This window comes from Taeniopygia guttata, chromosome 11 (genome assembly GCF_048771995.1).
Source record: "Taeniopygia guttata chromosome 11, bTaeGut7.mat, whole genome shotgun sequence".
Classification (NCBI taxonomy): Eukaryota; Metazoa; Chordata; class Aves; order Passeriformes; family Estrildidae; genus Taeniopygia; species Taeniopygia guttata.
The window spans coordinates 10,118,547-10,140,009 of NC_133036.1; the positions used below are offsets into that span (position 1 = coordinate 10,118,547).

The 21,463-nt window shown below is 57.4% G+C and overlaps 2 protein-coding genes across 6 annotated transcripts in view; one reads left to right on the forward strand and one right to left on the reverse strand.

Annotated features, from left to right (window-relative positions):
- Positions 1 to 375: 375 nt before the first annotated feature.
- On the forward strand, positions 376 to 11,827 carry GINS2 (GINS complex subunit 2). Of its 3 annotated transcripts, none has more exons than XM_072934199.1 (5): positions 376 to 1,192; positions 2,257 to 2,371; positions 3,008 to 3,107; positions 5,664 to 5,790; positions 11,529 to 11,827. In XM_072934199.1, the coding sequence occupies exons 1-5, from the start codon at positions 1,085 to 1,087 to the stop codon at positions 11,625 to 11,627; spliced, it is 549 nt and encodes a 182-aa protein (XP_072790300.1). In that variant the 5' UTR covers positions 376 to 1,084; the 3' UTR covers positions 11,628 to 11,827. The 3 variants fall into 3 exon arrangements, with proteins under 3 accessions (XP_072790300.1, XP_072790299.1, XP_030138004.1); XM_072934198.1 differs by lacking the exon at positions 11,529 to 11,827 and adding an exon at positions 6,508 to 8,561 and having other exon boundaries at positions 396 to 1,192; XM_030282144.4 differs by lacking the exon at positions 11,529 to 11,827 and adding an exon at positions 6,508 to 8,561 and having other exon boundaries at positions 406 to 1,587.
- A 98-nt stretch (positions 11,828 to 11,925) lies between these two features.
- The window catches only part of GSE1 (Gse1 coiled-coil protein), a 104,538-nt gene continuing 95,000 nt past the window's right edge, over positions 11,926 to 21,463 (reverse strand). For 2 of the 3 annotated variants that reach the window (XM_030282223.4, XM_030282225.4), the window contains 11 exons: positions 21,208 to 21,399; positions 20,636 to 20,946; positions 19,933 to 20,257; positions 17,756 to 18,336; positions 17,134 to 17,246; positions 16,385 to 16,655; positions 16,159 to 16,266; positions 15,683 to 16,051; positions 14,474 to 14,728; positions 13,997 to 14,100; positions 11,926 to 12,887 (listed from right to left, as the gene is read on the reverse strand). In XM_030282223.4, the coding sequence (XP_030138083.4) occupies positions 12,753 to 12,887; positions 13,997 to 14,100; positions 14,474 to 14,728; positions 15,683 to 16,051; positions 16,159 to 16,266; positions 16,385 to 16,655; positions 17,134 to 17,246; positions 17,756 to 18,336; positions 19,933 to 20,257; positions 20,636 to 20,946; positions 21,208 to 21,399 (2,764 nt within the window). In that variant the 3' untranslated portion in view covers positions 11,926 to 12,752. Of the gene's footprint in view, positions 12,888 to 13,996; positions 14,101 to 14,473; positions 14,729 to 15,682; positions 16,052 to 16,158; positions 16,282 to 16,384; positions 16,656 to 17,133; positions 17,247 to 17,755; positions 18,337 to 19,932; positions 20,258 to 20,635; positions 20,947 to 21,207; positions 21,400 to 21,463 lie in introns of all 3 variants that reach the window. The other variant, XM_030282224.4, reaches the window with a different exon arrangement.

Sequence of the window (21,463 nt, forward strand, 5' to 3'; positions counted from 1 at the left end):
CTGAGCCTGAGGTGGTTTGGGAGAGGGACTGGGGTGAAGTGGATTTGTCTGGTGGTGGGGGGGTTCCATGAGGACTTGCAAATGGGATGGAGCTCCCCCCAAATCATCCAGAAATCACTGGGATGAGCTGGGTGTGGGGAGGAGGATGGATGGATGATGGGTGGATGGATGATGGATGGATGGATGATGGATGGATGGATGGATGGATGGATGGATGGATGGATGGATGGATGGATGGATGGATGATGGATGGATGGATGATGGATGGATGATGGGTGGATGGATGGATGGATGGATGGATGGATGGATGGATGGATGGATGGATGGATGATGGATGGATGATGGATGGATGATGGATGGATGGATGATGGATGGATGGATGGATGGATGATGGATGGATGGATGGATGGATGGATGGATGGATGGATGGATGGATGGATGATGGATGGATGATGGATGGATGGATGATGGATGGATGGATGGATGGATGATGGATGGATGATGGATGATGGATGATGGATGGATGGGGAACAGAGGAAATGGACAGGTGAGTGATGGCAGGTGCCTGAGCATGGGTGTGTGAACAGGGGCCACTGAACAGACAGACAGACGGGCAGATGCTGGGGCCTGGCACCACCCAGGGACAGCCACGCCCAGCCCGTGTCACCCATCCCAGTCCCTGTCACCCATCCCAGTCCATGTCACCCATCCCAATCCGTGTCACTCACCCCGGCCCGGTCCCGCGTTGCGCTGCCGCTCTCGGCCGCCAGGGGGCGTCAGTCGCGGCCGCCGCCACTCCCGCGGCGCCCCGGCAACAAGTGCCGCGCGCTGATTGGCCGAGCGCCCGCGGGGAGCGCCGCGATTGGTCCCCGTGCCCCCATCCGGACTTCCCCCGGCGGGGCAGCGGCCAGAGCGCGCCGCGCGCAGAGCAGCCAATCAGAGAGGCGTGCGCCACGGCAACAGAAGGGACAGCCAATCAGCGTGCGCCGCGCCGCGCCGGGCCCCGCCTTCCCGCGAAAACCGCGAAAATGCGACGGGAGGCGGGAAAGGGGAACGGGGGGCGGGGCTTAGGGCTGGGCGGCCAATGGGGAGCGAGGGCGGGAGAGGCCGGCCCGGTGCGATCCCGGTCCGGTCCCGGTTCCGTCTCGGTACGATCCCGGTCCGGTCCCGGTTCCATCCCGGTTCCACCCCGGTACGATCCCGATTTGATCCCCGTGCGATCCCGGTCTGATCCCCGTGTGATCCCGGCCCGGTCCCGGTGCGATCCCGGTCCAGTCCCGGTTCCATACCGGTACGATCCCGGTTTGATCCCGGTGCGATCCCGGTTTGATCCCGGTTGGATTCCAGTTCCATCCTGGTCCTGTTCCGGTTCGATCCCGGTTTGATCCCGGTGCGCTCCCGGTTCCATCCCAGTGCGCTCCCGGTTTGATCCCGGTTCGATCCCCGCCTGATCCCGGTTCGATCCCGGTCCTGTCCCGGCTCGGCTCCCCCGGGCCCATGGAACCGGCCGAGGTGGAGTTCCTGGCCGAGAAGGAGCTGGTGACGATCGTGCCCAACTTCAGCCTGGACCGGATTCACCTGATCGGGGTCGGCGGGGCCGGGGCTGGGAGGGGACCGGGGCTGGGAGGGCCTTGGGGACACGGCCTGGGGTGGCCAGGAGGAATTTGGGGTCTGTGGGGCAGGGATTGGGTCTGGGGAATGGTATTTAAGGGATTGGGATTGGGGTGCGGGAGCTGGGGGGGTTAGGGTGGGTCTGGGATGTTTGGGAAGCTGGGGAGGTGATGGATTTGGGATGGGTTTGGGATGGATTTGGGATGGATTTGGGATGGATTTGGGATGGAGGGATTCGGGAATGACGGGGGATGGGGTTGGGAGAAGAGGCAGGGCAGCCCCCAGGAATTTGGGGAGGGGGCTGTGCTGTCCCCCACATCTCGGGGGGTTTGTGCAGCCCCCGAGCCCTGGTGGGGGTGTCCAGAACCTGGGGAGCCTCTGGGAGCTGCATGTGCAGGGAGGTGGAATTTGTAATTCCTGTGAAACACCTTGGAATAAAAGGAAACGTTGGGTATTCCTTCTCCAGGGAGATGGGGGAAACTCTGAGGGGAAGAATTCTGGGAAGTGAGAGGAGGAAATGCAGGATCAGATGTTTGACCCAGGCTTTTCCAAAGGCTCTGGAAACTCTGGCCACATAAGCAGACAGGCTCTGTGCAGTCCAGGCTCTGGTTGGTGCCCGCCTCTCATCCTTAATTTGTTTTCCAGGGAGATCTGGGTCCCTTCAACCCTGGCTTGCCCGTGGAAGTGCCCGTGTGGTTGGCCATTAACCTGAAGCAGAGGCAGAAGTGTCGGCTCATTCCCCCGGAATGGATGGATGTTGGTGAGGATGGAGGCTCTGCCTTCAGCTCTGGCCTTCAGTGGGAGCATGAAATTAAAAATAATCCGTTTTTCACCATTAGTGGGGAGCTGAATTGAGAAGCACAAAGCAGCTGGGACAGAAGGATCTCATGTCCCACCACTGGGATTCTTTATTTACTCTGAGGGTGGTGAGGCTTGTGCAGAAGAAGCTTTAGGGACTTTGGGTCACAGAATCTCAGAATTTTTTAGGTTGGAAAAGATCTCTCCAACCTCACCAAGTCCAAGTTGTGCCCATCTTGTCACCAGCCCAGAGCACTGAGTGTCACCTCCAGGGATGGGACTCCAAACCTCCCTGGGCAGCCCCTTCCAGTGTTTAACCACCTTTTCAGTCCAGAAATTCCTTCTGATTGTCCAACCTGAACCTCCCCTGGCAGAACTTGAGGCTGTTTCCTCTCATCCTGTCACTAATTCTTGGGAAAATCCCTGTGAGGAGGGAGGGATTTTGGATGGATGGATGGATCCTCGGAGGCATCCATGTCCCTTGTGTACCTCCTCACAGGAACCTTTTCCTGAGCTGATCCGACAGAAACAACGTGGCTTTTTCCTGGGGAGAGGGGGAAAACCACACAAAATCTGAGCATCCCTGGTTGCATTTTAGGGAAACTGGAGGAAATCCGGGATCAGGAGAGGAAAGAGGACACCTTCACTCCCATGCCCAGTCCCTACTACATGGAGCTGACCAAGCTGCTGCTGAACTAGTGAGTAGGAGCTGAGCTGGGCCATTTTCCACCCCACTTGCTGCGAGCACGGACGATTTTTCAGATTTTTCAAGCTTTGCTTGGCAGCAGCCCCGCAGGGCGGTGGGGAAAAGGGAGAGTTGAGGGAGTTTTATCCCTCAGCCTTGCCAAGATTTCTCAGCAGCACTTCCCTGATGGTAACTCTGCCTCTCAGGACTTGGGGTGGCTCCTTGTGCGACCTCACAGCCGGGGCTGTGCTGCTTTAGGGAGCACGTTCCGGGCTGCAATCTGCTCTGCAGCCTCCAGCCTTCCTCCTTGGCTCTCCTTCAGGAGGAAAGCTCCTCTTCCCTCAGCCTGGGAAGCAGGAGGTTGGGGATATTCCATGCCTGAGCTCCTGCCTGCTGAGGCATTTCACTTGTAAAATGTGCTGGCTGCTGTTTGTCTCAGCGAGGGCTCTGCTGGCTTTTTAAGCTCTCGATTAAGCAGGGTGGGCACTCCAGTTTTGGCTTTTTAAGGCTCCTGGCAGGGTGGGCACTCCAGCTCTGGTTTTTTGAGGCTCCTGGCAGGGTGGGCACTCCATCTCTGGCTTTTTGAGGCTCCTGGCAGGGTGGGCACTCCAGTTCTGGTTTTTGAGGTTCATGGCAGGGTGGGCATTCCAGTTCTGTCTTTTTTAGGCTCCTGGCAGGGTGGACACTCCAGTTCTGGCTTTTTGAGGCTCCTGGCAGGGTGGGCACTCCAGCTCTGTCTTTTTTAGGCTCCTGGCAGGGTGGGCACTCCAGCTCTGGTTTTTTGAGGCTCCTGGCAGGGTGGGCACTCCAGTTCTGGCTTTTTGAGGCTCCTGGCAGGGTTGGCACTCCAGTTCTGGCTTTTTAAGCTCTCGATTAAGCAGGGTGGGCACTCCAGTTCTGGCTTTTTGAGGCTCCTGGCAGGGTGGACACTCCAGCTCTGCTTTTCCCTCTGGTTTTTGAGGCTCCTGGCGTGCTGCTCCTTCCAGCAGCCCCAGCAGCTCTGTCCCTGCGCATCCATCACATCTCCCAGCTCCTTATGGCAGCGCTGGGTGGCCTCAGTGGGGTGATGTGGCACATCCCACACAGCCCTTGCAGTTTAATTCTCCCTGATGGAGCCCTGAGCTGGGATTTTATCGTGCCTGAGCCCTTGGATTCCCCAGCTGGCCGTGACTTTGGCCGGGTTTGTGGCCCTTGTGTGCCTCGTACCAGCTGAGCAATTAAAGGATTCTAGTGACAGCCAGCTGCTGCATTGGAGCTGAGCATTCCTGGGGGAAGAAGCCATCCCAGAAATCCCAGCAGGACAAGGAGCAGAGAGGATTTGAGTGTGGAGTTGCAGGTTTTTAGCAAATTGCGAGCGCCTGGGTGGGTGTCACCACTCATGACCACAGCACCACTCAGTGACATAACCACACACCCCTCAGAGCCTCTTGTGGATTTCTCTCCCGGGGTTCCTGTGGGTCAGGGTGACCCCAAGAGAGGTTGAAAAGAGTCTTTGCTTCCCTAGCCAAAGAAGGAGACTGGAATGCTTCTGATTGTGTTTTCAAGGTTGTTTGTTTCTTCTTATCTAAACATTCTTTCTCTGACCTGCCCAGCTCTGGCTAGCCAGGAGGCCGTGGCAGTCTGACCTGAGCCCTGGGAGGCTCCCACATTATATACTCAAAACTACATGTGAATGTTTACAATTTATTACCAATCCCCATCACTTAGACTGTGAATCTCTGCCTTGAACCAATAGAAAAGTGCCACCAACACACCAAGACATGGAGAGCAAGATAAAGAATAAGGTCAGGACACGCCCAAATCCTTCCATCTTGTACCCCCTTGAACCCTATTGTAAATGCAGGAGAACCCAATGGGAAGAAATGACGATGTCTGACTCAATTCAGAAGGCTGAATTATTTCTTTATTATAACTATGCTAAAATGCATTAATATACTACATAAAAAGGAAGATACTTAAACTACATACTGCTTTCTCTGACTCTAACAAAACTCATGACCCTCTCTGAGAGTCCAGCCCCAGGTGGGTTGGATTGGATTGGATTGGATTGGATTGGATTGGATTGGATTGGATTGGATTGGATTGGATTGGATTGGATTGGATTGGGTTGGGTTGGGTTGGATTGGATTGGATTGGATTGGCCATCAGGCTCAAACAATCCTCACCAGAACCCAACCAAGCACTCACTCCAGGTAAACAATTCTCCAAACACATTCCACATAGGAAAAACAAGGAGCAGAAATAGAAATTGTTTTCTCTTCCATTTCTCTCTGTGCGCCTCTATGAAAAATCCTGAGAGGGAGAGAAATGTGCTTGCCACAGAACCCCATTCTAAAACTCCCAAAATTCTACTTTTCCACCCTATGTTAGTTCAGCTATCACACCACTCAAACCCTTGTGGTTTGTAATTCCTCATGTAGAGTTTTCAGCTTTTTCTACGGTCTAAAATCGAAGACGTGGGTGTTTTTTGAGCTCGTGCCAAGGTCTCTGAGCCCCCTGCCAGGGTCTGGAGGGACGTGCTGGGCTCTGCCACCTGCTCTGAGCGCTGCCTTCCCTTTCTCTGTGCCAGTGCCTCTGACAACATCCCCAGAGCGGACGAGATCCGGACGCTGGTGAAGGACACGTGGGACACGCGCGTGGCCAAGCTGCGCCTGTCCGCCGACAGCTTCGTGAGGCAGCAGGAGGCTCACGCCAAGGTGAGCCTGGAGCTGAGCCCAGGAGGGAGCCAGGGAGCTGGGGGATGAGGGATGGGCTGCTGGGAAAAGGCTGGCTTGGCTTGGGGCGTGCTCCTCCTGCCTTGTGGGGTGTCACCGAGGAGCCTCGCGGGGCTCCCTGTGCCTGGTGGGAAGCAGAGCACTGGTGGGATGGTTTGGCTTGGCTGGTAAAGTGTAATTTCTATGGTTTCCCCCCCTCCACGCAGCCCCCTCTAGGATCCGACCAGCTCAGAGATATGGGGCTGTGAGGGGAGGAAACACCAGGAGAAGGAAAAGTATTCAAAAGAGGCTCTTACCCCAGGGAAGTTGGAACAGCTCTCTTTATTCTGTGGTGTCCATGGAGAGCGGGGCAAAAGAGAAAGAGCAGGAAGTTTCAGGGGTCTATATAGGTTTTGGACAGGGTGGGCTTCCCTGGCTCTCCGCCAACCCCGTTGGGGCAGGGAGGAGGATCCAGGGGTTATCATGATCAGAGCCACAGAGGCCCAGGGAAAGGGGGGACAAAAGGGTGTCCAGGAGCTCACCGTAACAGTAAAGGTCTCCTCCCACCCGCCCTGCACGCCTTTCCCTAGACCAGGCAGCTGCAAGCCCCATGCAGCTCCTCCTTGGGCACTCCCAGCCGTGGGGAACGCTGCTGGAATGGTGCTTGGGAGCTGCTTCCCACTACCTCGTCTTCCCACATCCCGTTATTCCCTGTTTTAGCTGGATAACTTAACCCTGATGGAGATCAACACCACCGGGACTTTCCTCACCCAGGCCTTGGATCACATGTACAAGCTGCGGAGGAACCTGCAGCCTGCCGAGGGCTCCCACTCCCAGGATTTCTGACCAGGGAAAGGATTTGGGAAGGAGCTGCTGCCTCTGGGCACCTCCCACCTCCCTGCAGGGACCTCCAGCCCCCAAATCTGCCCTCAGAGCCGGCCAGGAATTGCCTGAGAGCTGCTGGAGCATCCCCAGAGCCTCAGTGCAGGCCAACCCCACCCCTGGGTTTGTTTTTTCGCTCCCTCCCCAGGGATTTTTACTTTCCCCCCGGGTTTGTCCCCATCCCCCTTTAGGGCACTTTTGTCCCCACCCCCCCCGTCCCATTTTTGTCACCCCCCAAAATCAACACCCAGCTCCCCCAAAACATGACCTGTCCATGTCCCCACCCCACAGGGACATCTCGGTGTCACCTCCCACCCTCAGGGGTCCCACCCTCGTGTCCCTTCCCCTATTCGCAGCTCTGGGATGTGGCACTGAGGGTGACACAGGACACGGGGTGAGCTTGGGGACATCATCTGTGTGTCCTCCCCCTTGGAGTCACTGTGTCCTGTCCTTGTCCCCGTCCAGGTGCCCCGCCAGTCTCCCAGCTTGGTGCCACCACGTCCTCACACCTGTGGCACAACTCGTGTGACCCCAGATCTGTCACCATGCCCTGCCCATGAAACAGTCCCCGTGTCCCCTGTCTGTGACAGAGTCCCCATGTGACCCACTGTGTGTCCCCATGTCCTGGCAGGTCACCAACATTGTCCTGCTGTCCCCACCAACATGTCCCCTTAGGGCAGGAGGATGCACCAGCTGTCCTTGTGTCCCCAAGTACAGGTGACACTGTCCCTGTGTCCCCTGGGGCACAAAGAGAGGGCAGTGCCACTGTCCCCATCATGAAGAGAGGGCAGTGTCACTGTCCCCATGTCCCCTGGGGCACAAAGAGAGGGCAGTGCCACTGTCCCCATGTCCCCTGGGGCACAAAGTGGGCACTGCCACTGTCCCCATGTCCCCTGGGGCACAAAGTGGGCAGTGCCACTGTCCCCATCACAAAGAGAGGGCAGTGCCACTGTCCCCATGTCCCCTGGGGTGCAAAGAGAGGGCAGTGCCACTGTCCCCATGTCCCCTGGGGCACAGATTGGGCAGTGCCACTGTCCCCATGTTCCTGGGGCACTAAGAGAGGGCAGTGCCACTGTCCCCATGTCCCCTGGGGCACAAAGAGAGAGTAGTGCCACTGTCCCCATCACAAAGAGAGGGCAGTGCCACTGTCCCCATCACAAAGACAGGGCAGTGCCACTGTCCCCATGTCCCCTGGGGCACAGATTGGGCAGTGCCACTGTCCCCATGTCCCTTGGGGCACAAAGAGAGGGCAGTGCCACTGTCCCCATGTCCCTGGGGCACAAAGTGGGCACTGCCACTGTCCCCATCATGAAGAGAGGGCAGTGTCACTGTCCCCATGTCCCTTGGGGTACAAAGAGAGAGTAGTGCCTCTGTCCCCATGTCCCCTGGGGCACAGAGAGGGCAGTGCCACTGTCCCCATGTCCCCTGGGTCACAGATTGGGCAGTGCCACTGTCCCCATGTCCCCTGGGCCATGCCCGGGTGGCCGTGCCGTGGTGGCCGCAGCCCTGCGGCTTCTCCCGGTGGCTCTGGGCGGATCTCTGGGCTTGTACTTCAGCGAGGGAACTTCTGAGGGCAGCACAGGCCACACGCTGCCTTGGAAGCCATAAATTTCGAGGCGGTGCTTCCATGGATTTCCTCAGAGCCTTGGGGAAAAAAAAAAAAAAGAAAAAGAAGGGAAGATGTGCTGGCAATGAGGTGTCTGCTGGGGAGATCAGATCCATCTGCTCTTTGGAGAAGGACAAAAGGAAATGGTTTTCCCTCTCGGATACCAGGCTGTGGGGAAATACCAGAATATCAACCATCTTTATTTTTGTAATGTTTGGGGGTTTAATGTGAAACTGTCTGTAAAAAAAAAAAAAAAAAAGATAATAAAGAAAATAATTGCAGCTGAGGAACGGCATCAGATGAATCCCGGGCTGTGTCACAAACAATGCTTGGAAAATCCTGCAGCTCCCCTTTGGCTCCGGCCCCGTTTCCCTGCGGCAGAGCGACAGGCAAGGCTGGGAGCCAGGGAAGGATCCAGCAGGATTTAGGGCAGGATTTAGGGCAGGATCCAGGGAAGGATCCAGCAGGATTTAGGGCAGGATCCAGGGAAGGAGCCAGTGGGATCCAAGTAGGATCCAGGGAAGGATCCAGCGGGATCCAGGGCAGGATCCAAGTGGGATTCAGGGCAGGATCCAAGTGGGATTCGGGCAGGATCCGGGGCAGCATCCAGGTGGGATTCAGGACAGGATCTAGACAGGATCTAGTGTAGGATCCAGGAGGGATTCAGGCAGGATCTAGGGCAGGATCCAAGTGGGATCCAGGGCAGGATCCTGATGGGATCTAGGGCAGGATCCAAGTGGGATTCAGGGCAGGATCCAGACAGAATCTAGGGCAGGATCCAGACAGGATTCAGGGCAGAATTTGGGCAGGATTCAGGGTAGAATTCAGATGGGATCCAGACAGGACCTAGGGCATGATTCAGGGCAGGATTCAAGTGGGATTCAGAGCAGGATCTAGATAGGCTCTAGGGCAGCATCCAGGCAGGATCTAGAGCAGGATCCAGGCAGAATCTAGGCAGGATCTACGCAGGATTCAGGACAATTCAGGCAGGATTTAGGGCAGGATCCAGACAGAATTCAGGGCAGAATTCAGGCAGGGTCCGGGCAGGATTTAGGCAGGATCCAGACAGAATTCAGGGCAGAATTCAGGCAGGGTCCAGGCAGGATTTAGGCAGGATTCAGGGCAGGATCCAGGAGGGATTCAGGGCAGAATTCAGGCAGGATCCAGGCAGGATCTAGGGCAGGATCCAGACAGAATCTAGGCAGGATCTACGCAGGATTCAGGCAGGGTCCAGGCAGGATTTAGGCAGGATTCAGGGCAGGACCCAGGAGGGATTCAGGTAAGATTTAGGCAGGATTCAGAGCAGAATTCAGGTGGGGTCCAGGCAGGATCTAGGGCATGATTCAGGGCAGAATTCAATGTGGGATTCAGGGCAGGATCCAGGCAGGATCTAGGGCAGGATCCAGACAGAATCTAGGCAGGATCTACACAGGATTCAGGACACAATTCAGGCAGGATCTAGGGCAGGATCCAGGCAGGATTTAGGCAGGATTCAGAGCAGAATTCAGGCAGGGTCCAGGCAGGATTTAGGCAGGATCCATGACGGGATCCAGCAGAACCCAGGGCAGGATCCAGGAGGGATTCAGGTAGGATTTAGGCAGGGTCCAGCAGGAGCCAGGACAGGATCCAGCAGGAGCCAGGCGCCTCTGGGCGCAGCAGAGCTGTGCCGCTGGCAGCTGGCATTGCTGCCCGAGGGTGCCAGGCTGCCAGCGCTGCCCTTCCCCGAGATCCGGGCCAGGCTCCCGCTGCCATCTGTGCCCCCAAGGGCTGTGCCCCCAAGGGCTGGCACCGCGGGAAGGACGGCAGGAATGACGGCAGGAGCTGCCGGGAATGCTCAGAGCCTTCCCAAGGGAGAAAGGATTCCTTGCCGCCATTGTGGAAGAGTTTATTTGGGGGTTTTTATTTGGGGGATGTTTTCGGGAATTACAGCAATATATTCATAAATACCTAATTACTACATTCAGCAAATAATATATTACATTACAATTAATTCCAACAAGGTACACTTTGAACATGTTCAGGGTTGGGTTTTTCCTCCTTTTATCGGGGGGTTTGGGTTTTGGGGTTTTTTTTTGTTTTGTTTTTTTGGGGGGTTTGTTTGTTTGTTTGTGGTTTTTATTTGGGTTTTTTGGGGTTTTTTTTTGTTTGTTTTGTTTTGTTTTTTGGATTTTTTGTTTGTTTTGTTTTTGGTTTTTTGGGGGGGGTTTTTTTTGGTGTTTTTTTGTTGTTTTCTTTCACAGCATCCAACCTGCCCCCAGCAGGCTCTGTCTTCCTCTCCTTCCTCCCAGCCCTTCCAGCCTCTGGCACAGCTGCTCCAGCAATTCTGCACGGACACAAATGCTTACCAGAAACCCAGGGCATGGGGAAAATTGCTCCAAAACCCTGGGGCACGGGGAAAGTTGCTCCAAAACCCCCGAATTCAGGCTGGTGAGGAGGGAAAATCAGCACAGGAGCTGCTACAAAGCGAGGCTGCATCCCAGCCAGGCTCCTCAGCAGGGCGAGGGATAAATCTCCAATGATTTTCCATCCCTGGTTCTTCCCCCTCCCTCTGCCACGGCACACAGGAAGGGAAAGGAGCGCAGCAAAGAGCGAATTTTGCCGTGTTAAAATTCCCTTCCAAGCCCGCAGTTGGCAGCGTGCGAGGCCAGAGGCTGGCGAGGCAATTGGGGATTTAAAAAAGATTAAACTAATTTCTGTCACAAGGGCATTTTGCTTTTTAATCTTGCCCAGCTTTTTTTTTTATTTATTATTATTTGGTGAAGCCAATGAGAGAGCAGGGAGCAGGGGGGGTTTGTGTGGGGGGGGTTAATGCTTTTTTTTGCCGGTGCAACGAGGGAATTTAAAGCAGGAAGCAGAGGTCACCTTTTCCCGGAGATGTGAGCTGGTCTCGTGGCGAATTAAAAAACAATTTCTAATAAATAATTTAAAAATAACAATCAAATAAAAAGGGCTCCCCCAGGGGAGGGGAGGCAGGGCACGTGTTGGTTTTTAGCAAGTGGCTAAAAACAGCACCAAGGCTGACCCTGGTGGCACCAGGACATCCCTGCCCGCCTGCGGGCACAGCTCCACATGGGTTGTCCCCAAAGTGCCACCAGGACACCCCACAGGACCCACTCTCCCTGTGCCCAAACTGCCTTAGAGCTGCTCTGATTGTTTTGGTGTTTTTTAGGGGGGACAAGGACACCCCAGTGCCACCCACCCCTCAACCCTCCACCCTCTCCACGCGATTCCTTTGGGATTTTTCCTTTGGCAGATGGAGCCTGGGCAAGGCTCAGCCACCACCCGGCACTGTGACACCCACCACGACCCAGCTGGAGCAGAAAAGGCCCCAGAAAGCAAAGAAAAAGGGTAAAAAAACGCAAAAAAATAACCAAAACCATAGGAGGGTGGAAGGGCTCAGCTTCTCGAGGGATTGGTCGTGGGACAGGGCCTGCCCCAATGGAAAAGGGGATTTATTTTTTTCCCGGGTTTCAATTCTTTTTAAAACATTTCAATATCTTTTCTGGCCCAACCAGCAGCAGTACAAACACTAAAAGCGAGTTAATCTTTTTGCCAAAAGGAATAAAAACAAACAAACTAGAAAGAAAGTAAAAACAGGGAGGGAGAAAAAGCAGGGTGGGGGGAAAAAGGAAAAAAAAAGCAGAAACATCTTAAAAAAAAAGGCAAGCTTTTTATAACAATAATTAAAGCAATAAAAACATACAAAACTTTGTTGTTTTTTAATATATATACACAGTACAAGGCTGAAGCACCTTTTTTTTTTTTTCTTTTCTTCTTTTTTTTCCGCCTGTTCAATCCCAAAGCCGGGGTGACGAAGTGACCCCGCGCGTGTCCCTGCCCCTTCCCCGCCAACCAGGAACAAAAAGGGACCTTCAACCAGTTTATTGACTTTATTTTTTGATAGCGAAGTGCATTTCCAGGGGAAACCCCGGGCTGGGGGTGCCGTGCTGGGAGCGGGATCCGGCAGCACCCGGGGCCCCGCCGGGTTTAGTGTTGTCGGTGGAGTCTTTCATTGTCTTTTTTTTCCTTTTTTTTCCTTTTTTTTTAGAAAAAAACCCCAAAGAACCAACAAAAATGAGCGTTATAAAGTGTGGGTGGGTGGAGGGGGGCGCGTCAGAGCCGTGGCCCCTTGAGGAGGGGACAGGAGGGGACATGCCGGGGGCTGCTGGCCGTGGGATGGGCTCCCAGCTCCTCCTGGCTCCCATTTGCTTCATGCATGGCACATTCTCCATTTATTTATTCCTCTTTTTTGTTTGTTTGTTTGTTTGTTTTCTTCCTTTTATTATTAATGATTTTGTCGTCGTGGTTTGTTGTCTCTCTTTTTTTTTTTTTTTCCTTTTCCCATTTGGTTTTGTTTTTTTTTTTTTTTAATTTTATTTTTGTAGCTTCAAACCTCCCAGTGAAAAATATTAAATATTCAAGGTAATAAAATAGATTATTATTTCTAGACTATATGTTCGGCCTGGCCCAAGGAGCGTCACCTGGGATACCCCTTGAAATAACCCCTAGACCACTGCATTGCAGGCAAGGCAAGGCACTTCCGCAGGTGATCCAGCTCGGCTTGCAGGCGCTCCCGCTCCGACACCATCTTCTGCTTCTGGCTCCTCAGCTCCTGCGGGCACCAGGCAGTGGGAATGGTCAGGGGGCAGCTCCAGGGCAGGGGAACAGCGGGGAATAGGGTGGGGAATGGGTGCTGCAGGGAATGGGATGTGCAGGGAATGGGATGTGCAGGGAATGGGCTGTACTGGGAATGGGCACTGCAGGGAATGGGAAGTGCAGGGAATGGGAAGTGCAGGGAATGGGGAAATCCAGGGAATGGGGAACTAGAGGGAATGGGTGCTGCAGGGAATTGGGAAGTGCAGGGAATGGGCATTGCAAGGTTTGGGATACAGCAGGGAATGAGCACAGCAGGGAATGGGAAACTAGAGGGAATGGGTGCTGCAGGGAATTGGGAAGTGCAGGGAATGGGCATTGCAAGGTTTGGGATACAGCAGGGAATGAGCACAGCAGGGAATGGGAAACTAGAGGGAATGGGTGCTGCAGGGAATGGGCTGTGCTGGGAATGGGGCAGTGCAAGGAATGGGATACAGCAGGGAATGGAGAACTGCAGGGAATGGGGAACTACAGGGAATGGAGAACTGCAGGAAATGTGCTGTGCAGGGAATGGGGAACTGCAGGGAATGTGCTGTGCAGGGAATGGGCACTGTAGGGTTTGGATACAGCAGGGAATGGAGAACTGCAGGGAATGGGGAACTGCAGGGAATGTGCTGTGCAGGGAATGGGCACTGCACAGGACAGGTGCAATGCACGTAGACGGGTGTCCTGTGGCAGGATTGGGTGCCCCGAGGTCAGGTCCCAAGAAGGCTGGGTGCCCAGGAGGGCTGGGTGCCCACAGAGCCTGCTGCCCAGGGCAGGGTATCCCCAGGGCATGGGTGTCCAAGGGATGGGGTGCCTAGGGAATGGGGTATCCAAGGGAGGGGATGTCCAGGGCATGGTGTGCCCAGTGGGAAGGGGCAACCAGGGGATGAGTGCCCAGAGGATGGTGGCATGGTGTGCCCAGGAGATGGGTACCCAAGGCATGGTGTGCCCAGTGGGAAGGGCATCCAGGGGATGGGTGCCCAAGGCATGGTGTGTCCAGGGGATGAGTGCCCAGGGGATGGGTGCCCAGGAGATGAGTGCCCAGGGGATGGGTGCCCAGGGCACGGTGCTGTCCCCACTCACCGCCATGCTGTGTGACAGCTGCTCGGCCGTCAGGCTCAGGGTGTAGTGCTGGGCCTCCAGCCGCCGGCACTGTGTCTGCAGCACCTGGCGCTCCAGGTTTTGCTCTGCAACATCCGAAGGACAAGGGCTGAGCACTGGCTCCTCGGGCTCTTTGCAGCACCCATGGAGGGTGCCAGCCCTGCTCTAGGCTCTGCCCAGCCAGCAGTGATTGCCCCCAGCATCCCAGAGCATTCCCAACCCTGGCACTGCCTGTGGGCAACCTTTAGGTCCCACTGGGAGGACACTGGGCAGCTGAATACACTGATTTTTCCATGCATACATAAATTTTTGCCAAAACAACAACAGTGCCTGTTGATTTCAAGCTGCTCCTGCACTGCTGGAGACCCCTCAGTGCTTCCCCAGCCCATCCCAGCAGGAACCACTGACACCTCCCAATGCACAAATTGGCATTTTACCCTCCCTGCACCCCTTCCTTACCTTCTATATGTTCCTGGTAAGCTTCAAAAATTGCCTCGATCCCTTGCCACTTGGGCCTGGGGTAATCTTCCTCCTCTTCCTCCTCTTCCTCCTCCTCCTCCTCGTCCTCGGAGGCGGAGTCGCGGGGCAGGGGGGGCAGCGGCCGGAGCCCCTCGGCGGTGCCGTTGTGCGGGGGCAGGCGGGCGGACGCCTGCAGCTCGGGGATGTTGTAGTGGATGGACGTGTCCAGTTTGTGGTTCTGCTCCGCCGTCCCCCCTGTGGGCAGCCACAGTCAGCCCCTGCCCGCTCCCCACGGCCCCTCTCAAGGCATTCATTCCGCCCATCCCAAATTTTCGGGGGATTACGGGTGGGGTTTTATCGTTCCCAGTGCGCTGGAGTGGTTTTATTTATTTCAATCACTCAACTGAGTGAGTTTGGAGGCTTTGGAGCTGGATTATCCCTCATTTTTAGCTTCAGCAAGGAGCTCATGGGATGTTCCAGCGTTGAGGTTGCCAGTGCCAAACCCTGGTGGGGGGGACAAGGGGGTGATATCCCAGTACCCAAGCAGCTTCCTGCATCCCTGCTTCTTTTTCTGGACATCAGGGAGAATTTTTTGATTGGCAGGGTTGTTGAACACTGGAAGGAGCTGCCCTGAGAGGTGGTGGAGTCCCCATCCCTGGAGGGGTTCAAGGAGGGCTTGATGTGGCACTCAGTTCAGAATCTTACTCTCCTGGATTCTTAAGTACTTTAGATTTGTAAGTTAGGCCTGTAAGGAAGTTATTGTTTTGTGGTATAGTATATTCTATATGATCCCTTGCTAAATTAAGTTGTCAATTAAGTTTAAATGCTGTTAAGTTTAAGTTAAGTGCTGTTGGGCTTTTAAATAGAACCTGTTGACCAAGTCCAGGCTCAGTTTAGCACAGAAATCTACTCTGAACTTGTGACTCAACACGAGGGTCTTCCATATTCCTTTTTGTCCTTACCCCTTCCTATCCTTTTGTTTCCCTCTCCTCTAGCCTCCACAGAGATTATTTGGGGTTTATTTACCGACTTTGCATTTTTCTTTCCTTTCCCTCAGAGTGCTTTAACCACCTAATGAACAGGAGAGAGCACCTTGCCAACCAACTTTGTTGTGACATTATTTTCACACTAAACCCGGTTTTGCCGATACTTTCTCTGGCGATTCTTTAAGCGACTTTCAAACAGTAATTCCCAACAACTTCCCCTTACCTTTGTGCTTCTGCAGCGCCTTCTGCGTGGACTGCAGCACCGACTCGTGGAACTGGTGGGCAAACTCCTCGGCAATGAAGGGCTCCCAGGGCTTGCTCTTGCCGTTCATGCTGTGGGACAGCGGCACCGGGATGTCCTTGGGGAGGGGACCCCTGACGTAGCTGAGGATGCTCAGAGCTTTCTTCCCGGGGTGCCCGTCGCTCAGCCGGGGCTTCTCCGGCGCCGTGCCCGACTCCTTGGGCCTCGGTGGCTCCTGGGGCCTCAGCTGGTCCAACCTGGAGCCTTCCGCCGCCTTCGGCACCTCCGGCACGGAGACGGCGATGCCCACGGGTTTATCCAGCTCCAGCAGGAGCGGCGGCACCGGAGGCTCTTTGGGAAGAGGAGGAGCAGTTGGCTGCAGCCAGGACTCCGTGCAGCCCTCCAGGCAAAGCTGTGCCCCTCAACCCAAGAGCTGGGGAAGGACTTGGGGCACTTACCAGTGCTGGGGGCACCGGGGCTGTCCCGCGGGGAGCTCTTCACCACCACGGCGGCCGGCGTGGTCTTCTGCTTCATGGCCTGCAGCATCTCCACCAGCTTCTCCTTGTCTGCGGCATGGGAAGCTGAGGTTTAGTGTAGCCTCTGCTCAGCAGAGCAAGCTCGGGGCCCCAGGCAGATCCCCCGTGGCACCCCCGAGCCCCAGCGTGCGCGGGCCGTGGCTGTTACCTTTCCTCTTCTCGGCGCTGATGTGCGTGAGGTTGAAGATGGTGAGGAAGCGCTTCTTCTCCTCGAAGTTGGGGCTGTTGTTCATCTCGTCGGGGCTGTAGCGGGTGGACAGCGGCGGGCGCGGGGAGGGCGTGCGGCGCTTGTTCTGCACCGTGGGCGGAGAGGGGCTCCGCTCCCGCAGCATCCGCCGGCGCTTGCGCCGCTTCTGGCTCAGCAGTTCCTCCTTCTGCTGCTGCGTGGTGAGGCCGAAGAGCTGCAGGAACTCCAGCTTCTGGGGCGACCAGGGCGAGCAGAGCAGAGCAGGGTCATCCCTCATCCTCATCTTCATCCCCATGCTCATCCTCATGGCCACTGTCATCCTCATCCTCATTCCTATTCCCATCCTCATGCCCACGCTCATCCTTGTTACAATCTTCATCTCCATTCCCCTTCCCATCCCCATTCTCATACCCATTCCCCTTCCCATCCCCATTCTCATACCCATTCCCCTTCCTCATCCTCATTTTCATTCCGTCTCCTATCCCCATCCTCATCTTCATCCCACCCCCGTTCCCATTCCAGTGCCCATCCTTACTGCCATCCCCATTTCCCCATCTCCATCCCCACCCTCATCATCCCCATCTCTAACCCCCTGGTGCCTCTGCACACATGTGGGGATGGTGGCTGCACTGGGAACTGGTGTGAAGGAGGGGCTGCTCCCCCCGGGGACAGGGAGGGGACAGGGAGGGGACAGGGGGTGCCACCAGTACCTCTGAGGACGTGTCCAGCTTCAGCGGGGGCTGCTCAGCCACGCAGCGGAGATGGGCCCGCACCTCCTCCTCGTCGCTGTCGTCACAGGAGTCATCCAGGTCGTAGTAGTACCCTGGGGATGGGGAGAGGCTGGTGTGAGGCTGGGAACACCTTGGGGACCTGCTGGGACCCTGGGGAATCTTCTGGGACACACAGGAACCCCAGTGGGGATGGGAGCACAGCAGGTAGGATGTCAGAGGGGAGTGATGTGGGGGGTGTGACCCAAAGGAGCCCTGTCCCTTTTCCACCAGCTGTGGGAACCTCGGAGGGCATCACCCATCACTCTGGGATGAGTGGCAGGGGGTCAGTGTGACACAGGCTGGGGACACCGTGGCGGAGCCCCCATCCCACCGGAGTGGGGACAGCAATTCCAACCCCTCCCAGCTCTCCATCTCCTCCTCACCGCTACTCTCATCCCCTCTCCAGCAACCCCATCAATATTTAAAACCCTCTTATTAGCTCCAGTTCATCATTTATTCATCGGGCGCGTCTGGAGCGCAGGGTTTACCAAACCCGCTGGGATGTGGGAACGTCGGCATTCCCGGGAGACCCCCGGTGCCGGGGAGGGGGAGATCCCCTCACCTTTCTCACGGGCCTCCCGCCGCCGCCGCTCCTCCAGGTCCAGTTTGCTGACCAGCCTGCGGTGCTGCTGCACGAACTCGTCGTAGATGTACATGGGGTCCTGGGCGCGGGGCTGGGGGGGCCGGTAGGGCGAGCTGGGCTTGGTGCTCTCGGGGAAGGCGGTGCCCGGGGCTCGCTGCTGGCTCAGGATGCTCTGAGTGGACTTTTCCAGCTCAGCCAGGAAGGGGGTGTGGGTGAAGGCCCCGTGCTCCGGGACACCGGGCTCCCGTCCCGGGGGGTATTTCTCCAGAGCATCCCTCTTCCTCGGGCCCTCCTCCAGCTTCTCCGGGCAGAAAACCCTCTCCACCTTCACCACAGGGAAGTTCTGGCGGCCGGGCTCGAAGGGCGCTGGGTGGCTGTGGAGGGCGTGGGGCTCGGGGAGGCGCCGGGGAGGGTCGGGGGGGCTCTCCATCAGCGAGACGGGGTTCCAGAGGGACGTGGTGACGGGGTGGTGCTGGGGTTTGGGGGAGATGAGGGGTGGGGGCCCGCCAAAGTGCTGCCCTGGCTCCCGGCTGCTGGGCTCGTGGCGGCTCGATCCCAACCTGCGGGGAGAGGAGAGCACCGCAGAGGTGAGGGGCTGGCACTGCCAGCGGGGAGCTGGCAGCGCTTCAACCCCAGGGGATTTTGGGGAGAAACGCGCCTGTTAGGAACACCCAGAGGGGTTTGTGCACGTGGGGATGCCACACTTGTCCCCTCCGTGCCACAAACCTGAGGGATGGGGGCAGAGTTAAAGCTGTGCATGGGCAGGTTGGGCATGGATGTGGCTGACTGGGCTGGAGACCCCAGCCTTGACCCCTGCGTGGGGACAAGCGAGCCACCAGTCCTGCCACAGCCCCGTGGCGAGGGCAGCACCCCGGCGCAGCCCTGCTCTGACAGCAGGAGCCGGAGCCAGCCTGTTTGCAGGATAAATATTTCATGTGCCCAAGCTGTGCATTTAACACTTTTCCGCTCCAGCGCCCCGGAGCTCCGCGCACGGAGCAGCGAGTTCAGCTCAGCGCCGCCACGGCGTCACCAGCGGCGGGGAGCACCGCCTGCCCCTCGGGATCATCCCTCTCCCACCCCGCTGGATGCAGGGAAAGGATGGGATGGAATATCCCTGGCTGCAGGTGTCTGGGGGTGACCTTGCTGTCTCCTCTCCGCTTTGGGGTGGGAGGAGCGGATGAAGGGAGCCTGCGGCGGGCGCTCGCCTTTGTGCCGCCCCGTGATCCGCTCTCCTTATTATCCTCGATGAGCCGCGCTAATCCCCTGGATACCCAAAAATAACAAAGGGAGCAGGCGGCAGAGCTGGCTGGATGAGCCTGCAGCGCTTAAGCGCTCAGCCACGGGGGTGAGCAAGGCCTGTCAATCAATCCGGGGCTGTGGGCACGCTCTGCTGCCCACCAAACTGCCCAGGCTCGGCGCAGGTGCCCCCCAAACGAGGCATCCACAGCCCAGCCCCACTGCACGGGAGGGGGAGCTGCAATTAGCGGTGCTGGTGGCTGGGCAGCACCTGGCCACTCGCTGCTGGCCCCCGGCCACCTCCCGGGCTCGGCGCCACGCCTGCTGCCGCGCAGATGTCGGGCACCGGGAACGCCTGGCGCTGCCAGCACAGCCGGCCTGGCTGGCACCGTGTGGCAGGAACCCACTGGCACCATGGCTTCGGCTCATGGGATGTGTGAGAGGCAGGGCCGAGGGGTGGTGGATGCCTAACAGGGGGCAGAGCTGGGTAATGGGATGGACATAGCCACAGGTTGGGGGGAAATCCTTTAAATCATCCTATCATGGCATCATTAAAGATCATCCTATTCCACCCCCTGCCATGGACAGGGACACCTTCCACAAGACCAGATTGCTCCAAGCCCCGTCCAACCTGGCTTTGGACACTTCCAGGGATCCAGGGGCAGCCACAGCTTCTCTGGAGAACCTGTGCCAGGACCTGCCCACCCTCCCAGCGAAGAAGGTCTTCCCAATATCCCATATAACCCTGCCCTCTTTGTATACAGAGACATTCCTCCGTCCTATCATCCCTTTCCCTTGTCCAAAGTCCCTCTCCAGCTGAAGATACGGATATTCCAGCAAGGACAGCAGTGACATGGGAAAACACAGCTCAGTTTTGGGGGAAAGCTCCATCCCTGGAGCGGCGCTGGCAGCGTCCCTACCTGGGGTGCTCGGGCCGGTGCTCGGGCTCAGCCTGGCTCGGGGCACGCCCTATGTCCAGGTGCTGCTCCAGCACTTGCTGCCGGAACTCCGAGACTTGGGATTGCCGATCCTCCTTCTCCTGGCGCAGCCGGCGCTGCCGGGCCAGCCACTTCTCCTCCTCGTTGGTGCGGTGGATGAGCAGCGCCGTGGCCGCGCTGCTCCCGGGCAGGGGGAACACGCTGTGGTTGGGGATGAGGCTGGGCACGGGGTGGTGGGAGCCCGGTGGCGGGTGCAGAGGGTGCTGGATGGGCTTCGGCGTGGGCAGCACCGAGTCCTTGAGTTTGTCTGCGGTGGAAAAGGGGTGATGGAGAGTCAGGCTGTGGAAGAGTTGGGGGTGTTTTGGGGTGAGCATCCCTGTGGGTAGGAGGGATGTGGAGCTGTGGGGCAGCCACCGGTCAGAGCTCAGCTCAGGGGGCTGCCCGCTCGCTGCCAGCCCAGCTGCCCGGCGTGCACCGGGCACAGCGCCAGCCCGGCCCGAGTCAGATGGCACAGGCACCGCGCCGCCGCTCTGAGATGCTGCAGCTGGGCTCCTGGCAAAGCAATCTGGCAGCCAGGACAGCCCATCCCCGTCCCCAGCCACCTCCCGGGGCCACAACCCCCTCGGCTTTGCCATCTGCACGGAGGGGAGAGGGGACCGAGGAAGCTGAGGAAGGTGGGCAGTACCTGCTCTGCTGGGTGCCAGCGGCTCCGCCGGCTTGCCCCGCTCCTCGGCCGGGTGCCCCCGCAGCCCGTGCAGCTCCGCCACAGGAAGGAAGGGCCCCTCCATGGCTTTCACCATGCTCAGCTCCTTCTCCCGGGCACGCTCCCGCTGCCTCTCCAGCTCCCGTTCCCGCTCCTTCTCCCGCTCGCGCTCCAGCTCCTTCTCGCGCTCCCGCTCCCGTTCCCGTTCCTTCTCCCGCTCCCGGTCGGCTTCTCGCTCCCGCTCCTTCTCCCGCTCCCGCTCCCTCTGCCGCAGCTCCTCGTCCATCTGCAGCCTGCAGAGAAGAACCAAAAACAAAAGCACCAACCCCAAACATCCCCCCTAAAATCAACCCTGGATGCCTGTCAGCATCCCCTGGAACACCCCTGAACCGCCAGAGAAGTCCCCCAACAGTTCCTGGGCACCTGCCAGCATCCTCTGTGCACTCCCAAATCCCCAGTCACCTGCCAGCAATCCTAGAGCACCCCAAAAACCACCCCTGGTGCTCTGCCAGCATCCTCTGGAGTGCCCCATCCACCCCCCCAGCACCCCGTACCTCTCGGCGGCGAGGCTGGAGATGCGCTCGGACTGCAGGGCGGACAGGGAGGAGTGGGAGAGCTCGGGGGGGTACCGGACCCCCGAGAGGTGCAGGTGCATGGCCGAGGGGTGCAGGGGGGGCAGCGAGCCCGGCGCTGGCAGCGGGTAGAAGGGGGACCTCAGTGCCGACAGGCAGTACGACTCATCCATCCTGGGGAGACAGGGACGCTCAGACAGGCAAACAACCCCCAGTTCCCCTCCCAGGAGCCAGATGA